Source organism: Drosophila kikkawai, chromosome 4 (assembly GCF_030179895.1).
Source record: "Drosophila kikkawai strain 14028-0561.14 chromosome 4, DkikHiC1v2, whole genome shotgun sequence".
Classification (NCBI taxonomy): domain Eukaryota; kingdom Metazoa; phylum Arthropoda; class Insecta; order Diptera; family Drosophilidae; genus Drosophila; species Drosophila kikkawai.
Window position 1 is genome coordinate 1,810,501 of NC_091732.1, and position 16,347 is coordinate 1,826,847.

At 34.3% G+C, this 16,347-nt stretch overlaps 1 protein-coding gene across 8 annotated transcripts in view; it reads right to left on the reverse strand.

The window, feature by feature from the left end:
- Positions 1 to 16,347, reverse strand: part of Cadps (calcium-dependent secretion activator 1) — a 35,616-nt gene that overhangs the window by 10,419 nt on the left and 8,850 nt on the right. For 5 of the 8 annotated variants that reach the window (XM_070287691.1, XM_070287689.1, XM_070287690.1 and 2 more), the window contains 14 exons: positions 16,115 to 16,345; positions 15,902 to 16,046; positions 15,709 to 15,815; positions 15,461 to 15,636; positions 15,096 to 15,302; positions 9,412 to 9,548; positions 8,810 to 8,997; positions 8,441 to 8,730; positions 8,072 to 8,184; positions 7,080 to 7,289; positions 4,835 to 4,991; positions 4,359 to 4,500; positions 2,476 to 2,646; positions 1,292 to 1,601 (listed from right to left, as the gene is read on the reverse strand). In XM_070287691.1, the coding sequence (XP_070143792.1) occupies positions 1,292 to 1,601; positions 2,476 to 2,646; positions 4,359 to 4,500; positions 4,835 to 4,991; positions 7,080 to 7,289; positions 8,072 to 8,184; positions 8,441 to 8,730; positions 8,810 to 8,997; positions 9,412 to 9,548; positions 15,096 to 15,302; positions 15,461 to 15,636; positions 15,709 to 15,815; positions 15,902 to 16,046; positions 16,115 to 16,345 (2,584 nt within the window). The remainder of the gene's footprint in view (positions 1 to 1,291; positions 1,602 to 2,475; positions 2,647 to 4,358; positions 4,501 to 4,834; positions 4,992 to 7,079; positions 7,290 to 8,071; positions 8,185 to 8,440; positions 8,731 to 8,809; positions 8,998 to 9,411; positions 9,549 to 15,095; positions 15,303 to 15,460; positions 15,637 to 15,708; positions 15,816 to 15,901; positions 16,047 to 16,114; positions 16,346 to 16,347) is intronic. The other 3 variants (XM_070287692.1, XM_041776590.2, XM_070287694.1) reach the window with 3 other exon arrangements.

Sequence of the window (16,347 nt, forward strand, 5' to 3'; positions counted from 1 at the left end):
AAGGACTGCAGAATGTTAGTGGGTATTCTTACAGGTCACTGCCTGTCTGCTACACATGCAGTCAAGCTGGGTATTACCGACAACGCCAAATGCCGGAAATGTGATGAATCCGAGGCAATCGAAACCTTGGAGCATCTCATTTGCAAATATCCGGCCCTCAGGAGGGCAAGAATGAGATACATAGGCTCTCCAGTTCTGGTATCGCTAGAAGATGCCTCCAGGAGAAAGCCAGGGGAACTCCTTGCCTTTGCGAAAAACACCTTGATATTCAAGGATCTCGAAACCCGCATAAATAGTCTCTAGGTCCATCGAGGAGTTTCCCCGGATAGCAATGGGCCATATTGGCCTATGTGTGGCCCCTCAAATGCCGTCCGGTTTAACCTAACCTAACCTATGATATAGTCGTCCGGTCCGTTCCGACATATATAGCAGTGAGAGTATATAGAAGACTATATGCAAAGTTTCATTCAGATAGCTTTAAAACTAAGGGACTAGTTGCCATACAAATGTTGGATACATTTTTAGAAAAAAAATTATAGCTTGGCTGGGTTTCAATATTATTCCATTTTATATTATTATAGAATTTTGTTAAAAATTTTATGAAAATCGGACGACAATATCTTATAGCTGCCATAGGAACAATCGGGAAATTAATCGAAAAAAATTATAACTTCGTTGTTTTTTAACGTATTTTAATCTACTTTGAGACATGACCTTCTGGTATTATTTCAGAATTTTGGTAACAATATTATGAAAATCGGACAACTATATCATATAGCTGCCATAGAAGCGATCCGTAGATATAGAGAAAATGTAAAGCTGGGAATGTATAACTGTAACTGTCAAACTGTAAACATAATAAGTAAAGGTAAAATGTAATGAAACTCTTTTTTGTGTGTGTTTTCAGCATTATAATTTATAATATAAATATCAAAACCAATCTGCAAGGGTATACAAACTTCGGCGTGCCGAAGTTAGCTCCCTATCTTGTTGTACGTTGTCTTTGCCCTACTAACAAACAATGCGGAACCGCATATTATGCGGTGTTACTACCAGCACCACCGCATTTTAAGTAAGTATACTTGCAGTGGTCAAATTCGGCACCGATGCCTAGTTTTTAAAATTTGTCTTAATTTATATGAAATATCGCCGGCAATTTTGACCTTATTTCGCTTTGGGCGCTTATTTCTTAGTCTCATTTCTTGAATCCTCAACATCACATTGAAATAATAAATTAATAATTAATAAACGGATATATATTACTTTCTGTCATCCAAACTTTTTGACTTACCAAATCAATGCCGTCAATTGTGGTTAATTTAAAGCTTTGATTTTTAGCATCTAATATCACATTAACCATTGCGCACATTTCCGATGGTAAAATATAATCAGTTGATATAAAGGCAATATTCTTTTTTAGCCACGATTGAAAAGACGCATCTGTGCGCTGGATACACTGTTCGATCATATCCACGGCCATCATTTTTAAACGCTGTTCCAAATGCTGACGAAACTCAGCATCCGGCCAGTGGAGGTCTCTAATAAACGATTGCAGGGCGTCGAGCTTCCAAAATAAATCCTCTGATGTGGCACAGCCATTTCTAGATACATATGTATATAGGGAAGAAACGATTTTAATTACATTTTACATATTGTATAGGATATTTAAACAAAGCATTTAGCTACCTCAATATGAAAACGCAACTAACTTTTTGTAAGTCCCATATATTGTATAAGAAATGCATTGCTTTACACAAGATGAGAAAGGTTATGAATATACATATATATATATTATATATATATAATACATAATATATATATATAATAATTGATATGGGACACATGCTTCCATTTTGCTAAGCTTCATTTTTTTAATAGAGTTCGCAAAAATATATTCAAATGTTATCTATTTTATAATGACATTAGATCTAGAAATTTCTGTGCGATATATTTAATAATGTTGTTAATATAATAAATGCAATAATATAATATGTGGATGTGTTCTTATTATGGGTTAAGTAAGCCCTAATAAGATAGAGATAAAAACGCCATCATCGCCTTCTGCACTTAAATATATCTATAACAAGCAAGTCCGATATTATTACAATCGAGATATATATTTAATATTTATTTTAAATTTCCTTCCAATACGATGCCAATTTGCAATGATATATGATATTATTATTTGAATTATTTCTGGTTTAAAAACAACATTTCAAATTTTCTAAATATGTGCGTGAACTAATTGATTGTTTTCTGGGTAAGTATTGAAACTAAAATAGTGAAAACTACTGAGAATCATTTATTAACTTGGGAAATATGCATATTTATGAATGCGCTGATATTATTGGCAAGGTTTTTGCAGCAATGCATAATGCAATAAATTCAGTAATGCATAATGCATAATATATTAGCAGAAACACAAAATGCATTATAAACCAAAGGCAGACATTATAAAATCTACGTTTTAAAAACCTTAAATCGTCGTTAGTTGAAGCTGCTGCTGTTTGATTTGGCATTTTCGGCACATAAAAATTGATTTGATCTTTTTTTTGGCCGCTTAGTAGCGATGATGGGTTGAGGGCTGCCGTATTCAACGCCTGAGCAGCATTATTTAATGCTGCTGGGTTCAGGGCTGCATTAATCCTAAAGATTTTCATACATAGAATAGTTAAAACAAGAATAATAATAAATAAAACAAAAAAAAAAAAAACACGACTACAAAATATATCCTTTATTTAAAGACATGATAACGTATTTTGTGATTCCTTACATCTATTCAAATCAAGGTATCTTAGTATCTGTTTCTCAATTTACTTTCGAATTAGTGAATAAACATTGTTTTTATCATTTTTTTTTTTTGTAAATTAAGTGATAAAAATGCATTAAAAACGATGTTTATTTACAGATATAAATATTTTTAACGTACAAGTACAAGTAATACTAATAAATAATAGTGCATACAATATATGGGCATTTCCAAAACCACTGTAGAAAGAAAAAAAATTTTATTGAAGGCTTAACATATAGCCTTTTATTAGCTCTTTTGTATATTCTTGCCCTAAAATGTCGCCTATAACCACTATGCCCACTCTTCGGGGCATTTGCTCTTGGTTAGAGAAAATCATTGTAGAAACTCAAAATCCTCGTCATCTTATTTATTTTAATTTTGTGCGAATAAAATCTAACGCAATCTGTGGTTTTGCTGTTCTTAAACAGCCTAAATACTTGATCAACTATTCAATTTTACTTCTCACTCGGCAGTATAACCCTGACAAATTTAATCAAATAATGTTTCTACATTCTTATATATGTAAATTATATATCTTAACTATTTTTATACCCTTGCAGGGTATTATAATTTCAGTCAGAAGTTTGCAACGCAGTGAAGGACCCGACCCTATAAAGTATATATATTTTTCATCAGCATCAACAGCCGAGTCGATCTAACCATGTCCCTCAGTTTTAAAGCTATCCGACTGAAAATTTGCATATAGTCTTCTATATACTCTCACTGCTATATGTATATGTATGTCGGAACGGACCGGATCGGATGCCATACAAATGTTCGATAAATTTTTAGAACAAAAATTATAACTGCTGTTTTTCAAAATTGTTGCATATTTTTGAGATATGGCCATTTTATATTATTTCAGATTTTCGGTTCAAATTTTATAAAAAGCGGACGACTATATCTTATAGCTGCCATAGAAACCATCCGGAAATTAAGAGAAAAAATTATAAATTCGTTGTTTTTAACGTATTTTGATCTCTGAGATATGAGATTTTCTTATTATTTCAATATTTTCAGCGTGCCGAAGTTAGCTTCCTTTCTTGTTTTCTTTCAATTAGAACAAAAGACTATATTTAAATATATTAACAATCGTTTAGACCGACTGCATTTCAGGTAATGACAAAAACACACGTTTTGGGATCGCAAACTGTACGGAAAGATAGAAAGTGCAAGAAACTAAGAAATTAATAGTTAATCAACGGCTTGCTTATCACTTTCTATTTTTTCATTAGTTTATTGTTGATAAAACAATCTTAAGACAAAATTGAAAGCAAAAAACTAATATGTAATAATAGGAACGAAAAGGAAAGGCAGCACTTATGGTCGCGAACAGAGGAAAAATCATACCTGTAAGTTGCGACTAAAATATTACAAAAAATATATATAAATATGCCGTTTATTTATAATTATTTAAATTTACATACATAACAATATCAATTAAATCGACTTATTAGACTTTTAGTTTTAGGGGTAGACCTTTTCTGGAAATGCCCATATGGGTATATACATATCCTTATTTTATGGAAAAATAAAATATATTTTATACATATATACAAATACGTACCCTTTGCTCTCCCACCGCTCCTTCTCGAATCCCTTGTGAATAGACTGGGCTATTGAGGATTCCATGAGATCCACATATCGTACAACTAGAGGAGCGAAAGTGTCGCGGAGATGCTGATGGAACCGGCCATTGCGCAAATTGTCTTGTGAAAATAATTGTGTAATAGTGTTTTTATTTTAACTTTAATTTATTACAAATTTAATTTAAGTTTCTTTTATAATAAAGCTCAATGGCCAAGGCCTACCAAATTTTACTTTAAAGTTTAAACCGTGTTCAAAATTATCCGAAAATCAGTAAATGTTATATGTAAATCATATAATAATTTAAGATTTCAATTTCTAATTCAATTTAAAAACCAATTTTATTCCTTATTATTAATCTTTTTTTTAGCAAAAATATAAATTAATTGATAATAATATTAAATCGACTAAAAATAAATTATTTAATTCACGGTCACCAAATTCCGGTCAACTTACCATCAGCTCTTAGATAGTCATTTAAAATTTGAAACAGTGGAAATGAGTCCCAGGTATCAGGTGCTTGTTCCGATAAAACTCGATCCATGTCAACGGCGAAAAGAGACCAAAATATCTCGGCATGTTCAACCAACAAGTCACTGAACCACGCAAATGCCTAAATGACAGAATATTTTAATTTATTTATTTTTGATTAAAAATATAATACCATACTAATTGAATTTATAAGTTAACAATAGTAATTATAAATACACATGCAACGTTAATACAAATACAACATTTAAAAATTATATTTGCATACAGATTTTCACACACAAAATAATATTACCAACCAATTTATATAGTAATATTTAGGTAATTCATGCTATTTAGGAAATATATGTCCAGGTGTGTTTTCTTCAGACAATAATAAATAAAATAATTAATTAGTGGTACTAGGAGCTAGGTTTTGAAAGTTAAAAACATTTGATTCTGAAAGAGAGAGCCCGTGTTGTCAGGAGATCAGTTTCTTCACATATTCTCGTACTGATATTTGACCAGTTCTACTTGAGGTAGCTGCAAATAACTCAATGTATAGAAATCGAGAAGAAAAGTCGATAAGTATATCTCCTTGAATATCATATCAAGAATAGCTACATCTACCGATCGTTTCTATGGCAGCTATTTGATATAGTTGTCCGATTTGTATAAAATTTATACAAAAATTCTGAAATAATAAAAAATGGACATATCTTAAAATGTTTTTTAATATGTTGAAAAACAGCCAAGTTATAATATTTTTTTTCTAAAAATGTATCGAACATTTGTATGGTAGCTATATGATATAGTCGTCCGGTCCGTTCCTACATACATATATAGCAGTGAGAGTATTCAGAGTTTCAATCAGTTAACTTTTAAACTGAGTTTGCGTAGAAACTGACAGACGGACATGGCTAGATCGACTCGGCTGTTGATGATGATCAAGAATATATATACTTTATAGGGTCGGAAAGGTTGTATTTATCCAATGTATCTAATATAGTTTTTTCACTCAGACCATTTATGAGAAACGGTTGGAATTTTTCACAAATGCGAAACTCGTGTTCCCGCAGAGCTGCAATCAATTACAGCTGACCAATCATCTGTGGCTCATGAAAACGTAAACAAAGATGGCTGAAGCGGCCGATGTGGGAGTAAAATTAATAGTTTAATTAACTGTTTAACAACAGCAAAATCCGCACTAAATTAAAATGAATTAGATGACGAGGAATTTGAGTTTCTCCAATGATTTTTCTTTAACCAAGAGCAATGCCCCGAAAAGTGTGTGATGGTGGTAAAGGTTTCCAAAATCTATAAAATAAAGTATAAACAAGAGTTTTATATTATTGGGACATCTTGTAACAAGAATATACAGGAAAACACCAACAAGTATTTTGGGCATGCTTGTAGCTTTGGCGCCACTTTTAAATTCTAAATTTGAATTGTTCCACGCTATCTTTGTTTACATTTTCGTAGTGAATGGTCTAATTTTCACTGTTAAGAAGAAGAAATCAGAGTTGCACCGAAAAACTATTGCCTAACTATCGCCAACAAACGGTGGTTAAATTTTGATGCGTTTTAACGCAGTACAAAATGAGTAATTTCGGAACGGCAAAACCCTATGGGCAGTTTCTTCGTTTGCGGTTTGACGCTCTGTGGGAAGACCCTATAACAGAATATAGATTTAATGCAAAACGTTAAAATATCGATTCCAATAATTAATAAAGTATTTCTCTGTGTCCGTTAAAAATAAAAGATTTAAATAGATCACAATAAATATTATTAAATTTAAAAATCGATGTTGAATTTTGAATAGTAATACTGTATCGGCTGTATGTTTATAGTATAGGGCAAGATCCAAAATATTAACCCGTTAAAACTTCCATCCAAAAACCTAGTCGCTTCTATGATATGTATTACCTATAGCTATTTTAAATTACAGGATTTTTTAATAGGCAATTTAAATTATTAACTCATACGAACTCATTAGCGACTGGTCTTACAGTCATTTAACTGATATTTTTAGAAAGTTCGCGGTCGCTGACTGACTAAATATATGGAATGTGCAATTTGTATGGAACAGTTTTAGCTGACGATATTTTTAGTTATATAATTTTATAGGGAATACATTAAATAATAAAAAAATGAAAACCCTGAAATCCTGACCAGGCTTTATATATAAAATATGATATAGGTCCCTAATCTAATCGAATTTGTATATACGTGCCGTTGGTACTGGCGTAGTATAGACTGCGTGTGTCGGCATACAGTAACGAAATGAAGAAGATCCCTCGGTTGATTCAGCTTTAACCAGTTCGTCACTTGTTGTGCTTACTCCAGGATTGGCCTCGCCTTCAGGGAGTTCCTCCTCGCCCAACAAATTACAATCTTCTTTCTTACCCATTTTACTTTTATCCAATTTATCGTGTTTGCGCAGCTAAATAAATCATAGGGCATAATATAGGCATAGGTTGTTAAATAGTGGTAAGGAAAAATTGTATTATCTTTAAACCTAAAATTATTAAAAAGAAGAAATTAAAAGGTGCCAATTTCAAACCCTTCATTTTAATAACCATATTGATATTTATTTATTTGAATAGATAGTGCCCTTGTGTTTTTATAGACAAATTTAAGATATTTAATGTGTCTTACTGATTTCCAACAAATACGTCTGTATATAGTATAGATTTAAGTGAAAAATTAAGATATTATTCATTATAACCTTACTCCAGTTTCTGAGTTATATAATTTAATTCTTGTAGACTTTCCTTACGATTAGCAAACATAAATTTGCCCTTTCATAATATGGTATGTAGTAGTATGGGAGAATCAACTAAAGTCAGCACAGATTTAAATTAAAAATGTTTTACTAAATATTATTTATATTACAGTTGTGATAATATAATTCTGTAGTAAGGATTAAGAATAAAACAAATTTAAACAAAACAGGTAAAAATACAAGTATGCTAAAAATAAGGAAAAAAGGCTACCAATACGATTGGATGGATGGAATTATAAATAGTTAAAAAAGGGGGGTTCAAGCACATCCAACTTACAAATTATGTATAAAAATATATGACAACATTTGTAAACACTTTTTAAAATTAATTTATTGTTTGATGGTCACACACATATAGACAGTTCATACAGAGATATAGTTATATACTTCGATTAAGCAAGCGGTAAAGTAGAATAATAAATAATAGGCTCTATACTTACTTCTCCATAATGTTCCTCGTTTTGTTGCAACAAGTCAACGCAAAGCTCAGCCAAATGTATCAGGTCCTCAAGTTTTTTTGGCGCCGGCACTATAATTTCGCCACGTAAATCTTCTGTGAGTGAATAAATTAATTAGTGGTTATTTTAAATCTATATATATAATTGTTTCCTTAATAATGACCAAACAATTATTATTTGTTTCTATAATTTTTAATAAAAAAAGAAAAAAATACTACAATAATAAAAAAAAATCACAACATACAAAATTATTATCTTTTTCCATTTGTAATATAAGAAGAAAAAAAACAAAAAATTACTACAATATAACAACTATGCTAAATAAATAAAAATACAACATAACTTTCGTACCTTCAATCTTGGCTTTATTTGACAAGCGCGTATAATTCACAAGCGCTGCAGTCTCTAAACTTTTCTTGATCATTAAACGAACTTCTTCGGGTGGCACTGGTGTCACTATATCCTTCATAAGAACTCTTTCCAACAAAGATAAGGTGGCTTTAAGGGCACCTTCAGGCCGTCCGAAGGGAAAACAATATCGAAAATTAGTTATTTGAAACTCTAGCAATTGACGCAAACGCTCTTTGATTTCCGAAAATTTTTCCTTTTCTTCATGTGTTATGCTGCCAACACCATCAGGCCTGGGACATATATAATTGAGTTTAATTTTTAGTTATAATAAAAATTAATAATTATATTGATAATAAAAACGAATCTTACCGATTTCCATGAACGTGGCTCGCACAGAATGCAAATGAGTAATGTATTAGCGTCGGATCAATCATATGTTGCTTTTCGGCACGATCTAGTAAGTCCGAAAGGTAGCATAAATGCCGATAACATCCACGGACCCCATAACGGGCACAATATTCATCCAACACAAAAACTTGTCCGGGACTAAACCAGCCCTGAAAAGTAATAATTTATAATAAATAATATTGACAAAATAAATAACTTAACAGGCTGACAGCTTTACGGAACCAAAGACCACAAAATATTTTTTCGGAGGTTTACGTCAGGTTTTTTAGATATTCCAAAAATATGGTTTTTGGTATACCTTTGAGGTGGTTCAATTTGAATACGGTTGATCGTTTCGGCATATGCAAATATGCCCTTCAAAATTTGGTTTTACAGTTTGCTTTATTGGTAGCTGAGATATTGAATTTATACCTTATTTAAGGTACAGCACTTTAAAAGCACCTAAAAGAACGAATTTTTTGCTGATTTGATTTGAGTTCAGCGCATCAAAAACCTAGGGATTTTTCCAATTTTGTCGGGCTCTTTTAAAGGGCTCCCTTTAAACCATGGTATAATAAACTCACCAAAGATGCATATGGATCGTTGAGTCTATACTCGAGGGTCAGGTTCTGTAAGGTCTTAAAGAGTGTGGCGTGGTCAAAAGTACAGGGATCGGTGCTTATAAAATCCTCCATTCCATGTTTGCGTGCCTTGTCTGCGTCTACAAATAAAAAAATAATTTTTATAAGAATTAATTAAAAAAAAAATTAAATTTGAAATAATCTATTACATAAAAAGTAGGGGTTTCCTTCCTGATCCTTACTCCAGAACGCACGAACCAATTTCCACGGTTTTGCATTCGTTGGAAAGGTCTCGGGCTTCGTGAGTTTTGCAGCAAAGAAAATTCAGAAACAATTGCAACAGAAAAGCGGGAAAATCATTTTTCGCATACAGCGCCATCTCTGATATATAGCATGCCATTATTCCGTTTCCTAACATTTCAATTGGAAACCAGCATTTATCTTTAAGGTGGAAAGTTGAACAGCGAAATTATGTGGATTTGAGGTTAAATTAACCACGCTGTCTATAGTCCAACCTGCCTAGAGCACGACGTTCGAACATCGGCCGCCGCACAAGGCATGCAAGCCAGCAACAAGTATATTTACAGAACTTAAGCGAGGAAAGCCAAAATATAGTAAGGGAATATAACCGATTGAGACAACACGTAAACACACGAAGATCATTGGCATCATACAATCCCTTGGCTTTCCTATATTATCCCACTGCGAACTACAGTGATGAGTCGACCTCAGGACAAATTCCAAGAATCCTGAGATTGAGTGCTAGAAAAATTCGGTGTCGCGGGTGAGACTGTGCCGCCGGTGTTGCCCATATCCGTTTTATCCCCTGGAAGATAACAAAAAAACTTATTGACCGATTGAAACGAATAAAGGCTTATTCTCTTTAGAATTAAATTCTCTTCTAAATGAACTAAAACGGTTGTTGAAAACCGCTTTTTATATTTTTTACAGCATGTTAAAGTCAATATTTTATCCCGAAAAATGATTTTTTTTTTTTTAACATGCCTTTAAAAACATAAAAAGCGGTTTTCAACAACCGTTTAAGTTCATTTAGAAGAGAATTTAATTCTAAAAAGAATAATCCTTTATTCGTTTCAATCGGTCAATAAGTTTTTTTGTTATCTTTCCCGCCAATTCGAAAGAATCGTAAAAATAAAAGTGGAGAAAACGCGCTTCAAAGTTCGCCAAGCGCCTGCAAACCTGCTCGGCGCTCCTTTGCTTTCATCTCTGTATCTTCGAAAATACTTCGAATTGGCTTCTGAAATTTTTGTGGTATATTCTTAGATAGTTATAGATAGTTATCTATCGATTTAAGCAATAAAAAAAATCGATTTTTTTGGCCTCCTAATTCAGGAAACCCCCTTAATTAGTAGTTCCTGGTGATTTTAACATCCCAGGGGCCATTTGGTCCCTAGATAATTCCCCTAATACATTTCTTACCACGACACATCACAAAAAATGTGGTTTACCAAAAAGCACTTCAATGAAACGGATAATTTGGCGAAGGTGACGAAACGGAGTTCGCCGGGCTTACTAGTTAATAATAATTATACAAAACATAATAATAAATATATAAACATATTTATTATCCTCCTTGCGCTGAAATACGTGACCTGTGATCATTGAAAACTAATGTATAGTTATACTGAACGCGAATGATCACTGATCATGTTGCAAGATCATGATCACCAAAAAAGGACCGTAAAAAATGTTCTGTTGAACAGATTAGTTATATTATAAAAATCAAATGGTAATGATTATATTTAGATTACTTTCTGAAAATAAAACACAACTTAAATCACGGGCTCCGTGTTGAACTTTTTACCAATATTATTTTAAATTCTGGTAATTTAATATATATAATTTTTTTTATTTCCGCTAGTCGCCAACAAAAAAAATATAACACTAAAACTAAACGCCTCCAATTCTGAAAGATCTTGCTCTGTACATTGCCAAATCGAGAACTAAAAGTTTCCATCACGTACAAATTTTGAGAAATTCGCGGGACTTTTCAACGCCTAATAAACGCTAACTGTATACCAGAGTATTTAAAAGCGTAACCTGTCCTCTTTAATATGTAAACCACCAATGAAGGACCTCAGGTTCAGCAAACTTCCGTTTGCCCCATATTTTTGGTAGCCCTGATGTTTCAACAAATTTGTAAGACTTTTCTTTGGTCCCACTGGACAGCTGTTTTTAAACAAATTTGTTAATAAATATGGCATTAAAATGCCCTTTGTGGGTTAAATCCCATATTATGTGCTTCGCCTTGACAGCACTTATCAATGCCATTTTTTCCTTCAACTCTTCCTCCATAAGGCCTGTAAGAATAAATGAAATGAATTATTGTTATAGCACGATATCAGTTTACTCTCTTGACCTGGCAACGCTTTTCAATTTTGGCAGGCATCATTTTTGTCGTTACCGTACCCGCAAAAACGACGAGGGAAAATGTTTTTCTCCTTCCTTTTGTCACACCGTGTTTTATATGGAGTTTGGCCGCTATAACACATATTACAGCGTCGTCGTCAGAGTACTAGGAATTAATCCTTACTGCACAAATTGTACATCTATGGTAAGATCAAAACCAATAGCAAGTTTCTTTCCATATAGTTTGCATTTAGTCTCCGTATAAAAAAAATTTGATCGACCTGTTGAATTAAGTATTGTTTAATTAAAAAAAAATAAAATACATTTTGCTAATGACTCATCGACGATGTTGCATCGGTGGTCCGTAAACTTAATTTCGAGATTCGAGAACCGAGTGCACTACTTTCGGCAGCTAATATAAGATATAAAAATATTCAAATTCTCCCAATACTCCATAATATTGGAGGTACAAAAATTGGCTTAGGTCTATAGACGTCAATTTCAGCATTGCCCACCCTGGTGGAATAAGGACCTTTCACTCCGACAAAACAAACTCAAAGAATTCTTCAAAATCGCCAGCAGGCGAAATATGATATCATCAATGAGGAATACAAAGTCTTACTAAGGGACTACAAAAGCAGGAAAGTGCAGCCACATGAGCCCCAAGGATTACAGACCGATAAGCCTCACCTCATTTGTACTCAAATTGATAGAAAAATTGCTGCACTTATACATCAGGAACGATGTAGAGAGACTACTGTCGACCAAGCAGCACGCCTACACGAAGGTGAAATCAGTGGAGACGACCCTACATTCGTTGATAGCCACCATTGAGAGAGCCCCCTACACAATAAGGAATATGCACTCGGAGTGTTCGTGGACATATCCGGCGCATTCAACAACGTTAGCACGGACGCAAAAATGGATCGCCTAGAAGCGACCAACACGTCCCCCGCTATCAACTTGTGGATAAGAAATCTTCTAAGTTGCCGGTGGGTACTATCAGATTGGGGCACAGCTTCCATGGTGAGGGGATCGCACAGAGGCACGCCGCAAGGTGGGGTCCTATCGCCCCTCCTACGTAATCTGGTGGTAGCTATCATATTGGGGCACCGCTTCCATGGTGAGAGGAGCGCACAGAGGCACGCCGCAAGGTGGGGTCCTTTCGCCCCTCCTATGTAATCTGGTGGTAGACAACCTAATCAAGAGATTCGAGAGGACAGCACCAAAGATAACAGCTTATGCGGATGAGATAAGCATTATTATCACGGGAGTATGTCCCTCGACCCTCAGCTCGACCATGGAAACAACGCTCAGGGAGATATGTGAGTGGGTGGACAAGGTAGAACTCAATATTAACGGATATTCTCTTCACCAAGAGATACAAGGTGCCGCAATGGATCACCCCGAAAATTAACAAAACCAGGCTGACCCCGAAAACACAAGTCAAATACCTCGGCATTGTACTTGACAGCAAGCTGACATGAAAGGCCAATGTAGTAGAGAGGGTAGAAAAGGCCAAGATGAAGCGGGCTTATACTGTTCGGACCCTGAAATGAGGCTGTCGTATAAGCTACCAAGCTTCTGCCGTATATTCCAGGCGGAAGTATTCGCCATCAGGAAAGCAGCAGAGCTCCACATGAGGCGGTCTATTTGTTTGTAGACAGTCAAGCGGCTATAAGATCCATGCAATCATCAGCGGTCAGTTCCAAAAATGTACTGGCAAGCAGAGAGTTACTAGATAGCCTAAGCACGACTAAGTGAGGATCTACTGGGTTCCCAGCCACCAAGTCGGTCTCCAGGAGGATGCCATGCGAACTCCTTTGCCTTTGCGAAAAACACCTTGATCTTCAAGGATCTCGAAACCAGCACAAATAGTCTCTAGGTCTAGATTCAGGAATTTCCCCGTATAGCTAGGGGCCATATTGGCCTATGCGTGGCCCCACGAGGGCCGTCCGGATTAACCTAACCTAACCTGAGTGTAAAACTGTTACTGTCAAACTATAAAAATAATAAGTATAGGTAAATGTAATGAAACCTGATATTACTTCGTTTTTTTACCATTTATATTTATAGAGTTTTTTAAATGAGATATTTAAAATCTGAAATAAACTTATTTTATACGATTGAACTTTTTTTTAGTTTTATTTCTTCTATTGATTTGACCAGAATGGATCGATTCTTAATGATCCAATTGCAAGCGGCAAGGGTATAAAAACTTCGGCATGCCGAAGATATAAAATTCAATCGGCGATAAACTCGGTTGATAAATCAAAAAACCCTGTCTTGATGTCATTATTCCGGCAATAAAACAGGCAGCAGAAGAACGCATCTGTAGGTGGCCTATAGCCATCTATGAGGAATGCATTAAACTAACACAAACTGTTTCCGTGGAGTAAAGCGAAAATGATATTTACATCACGTCATTCTCCTGGCAGAAGGAACGTATCCTAGCACAAGACTGTAGACCAGTCCGAGATTTATGGCTTCGAGCTTCAAGTATCAGAGCAGGCAAAATAGCTAGGAGTAATACTTTACACAAAGCTCTCATAGAAACGTAACATTAAAGACAGAGTAAAAGCTGGCTCTATGGACGTACGGGGCTCTGGTATAGTGGCCGACATTCACTAGATCCTACATCACAAAACTAACAGGAATACAACGTTAGGCATCGGGGGATTTGAGGGCGGTTGACCTGTTAATCAAGGAAACGACGGCGCAGAGTTCAATGGGACTTGAGGCAAGCAATCTCTGGAGAGAACTGAGCGTCGGGCATCGCACGATTCTTGATAAGGTCACATCGCTAATAGACGAAAATACTTATCCAGAAGGGTCAGCAATGTGAACTTTCATTAAGTAAACCATAAAGTATTAAATTAACAGTTTTACAATTGCAGTTGTAAAAGCTGTGTGAACAGCTCTAGATTTTTATCTACATGTGCCGAATATTTCTAAGGCAGCTATATAATATAAAAATCTAATTAAAAACAAAATTAAAATCAAAATTCTAAAATGGTACAAAATGGCCATGTCTCAAATATGTTGAACACCAACAAGTTATAATTTTTATGTTACAAATTTTCTGATCGGTCCAATGGCAGCTATATGATATAGTCATCCGACATATATAGTAGTAAGAATAGTCAGAAGCTTCAAAATTGAAGGACCGACAGACACGGCAAGATCGACTCGACTTGACGAGTGTATAAAAAGAGGGCAGTGTGCTCGCATTGTATTCTTTTGCATTTTTATTGAATTTTAATTGGTTTATTATAAAATTATATAAAATGAATATTTCATAAATGCTTTATACTTACCACCTTGAATTTTCGACAACGCTGAATTCTTATCCTGCGTTATTGGTGGTGTTGGCTTATGCGATTGTCCTGTTGCTCTGTACATAGCCATTACCCAAAGGCTGCACTCGTTCTCATCATCGCAAGCAAACGAAATGCTATCGCCCTCTCGGACGGCATTAAAGAAGTAACGTCCTCCATTTAGATCAATTCCAAACATTAGGTTTGCTAAATAATAGGAGACTTAGTGAACATCAGAGCTTTAAATGTCTTCACTTAAATTTATATTCAGCAGTTATTATTAAAAAGTGTAACAAAGAATATCTTTCAACTGAGAATATTAATTTAAAAAATAATTTTAAAATTTCTGCTAAAAAAATACTAACCACTGGCAGCTTCTATGTAGTCTACAGTATAACCATCTAACTGCATCATTTCCGATGGTTCTGATTTCTTCTCTTTATAATTACACATGGCGAAGGTATATTGTGATACTTGAACTAAGACAAAATACCGCCTTTTCCATTTCTTCCAAACTGATTTACCTATAGCATACAGATGGCTAATAAGCAATAGACATTAAAATATTAATTAATATAATTATAATGTATTAAGTAATTAAGTATAATCTTACCCACAATGCTTCATATTTAAAGGCTTATCTAGTCGGCAAGCTATTTTAATACGAATATCCTGATCTGGTAGATTTTTCGGTATAATCATACGATGCCATTCGGGGGACTAGGATTAAAATTTTATTTATTATTATTATACTATATTATAGCTTTTATTTTTGTTATATTTTCAGTTTAATTACAATTACATACTTTGGATGATAAAGGCGTAGGTTTTAGAGTTACTTTCCCTAGTTCCTTATCCTCCAATGCTAACATTCCCGGATTTTCCGTATAAAGTTTTACTTTAACAACAGGTAATGGATGTGTGGTGGTAAAATCGCCCTGCGTGTCCCACCTAATAAAAAATAATCAAAATAAATAAAGGAAATAATATAAATGGAGACATTAAATCTAGCTTCTTACATGGGCTTCGATGCCTCCGCCTGATCCGTTTGTAATTTTTCGCCATTTTCCACTTCCATTGTGCAGTAAACTATGCGATTTGGTGCTAGAGATTTGAGACCTTTAACTTCCATAACAATGACTTCCAATTGAAAGGTCAGAACCACATCTAATTTAGTTAGTTGCGTTGAGCCATCCTCAGAGTCGCCTTCCAGCTTCGATAATGAGCCATGCGAACGTAATATTAATTTCCT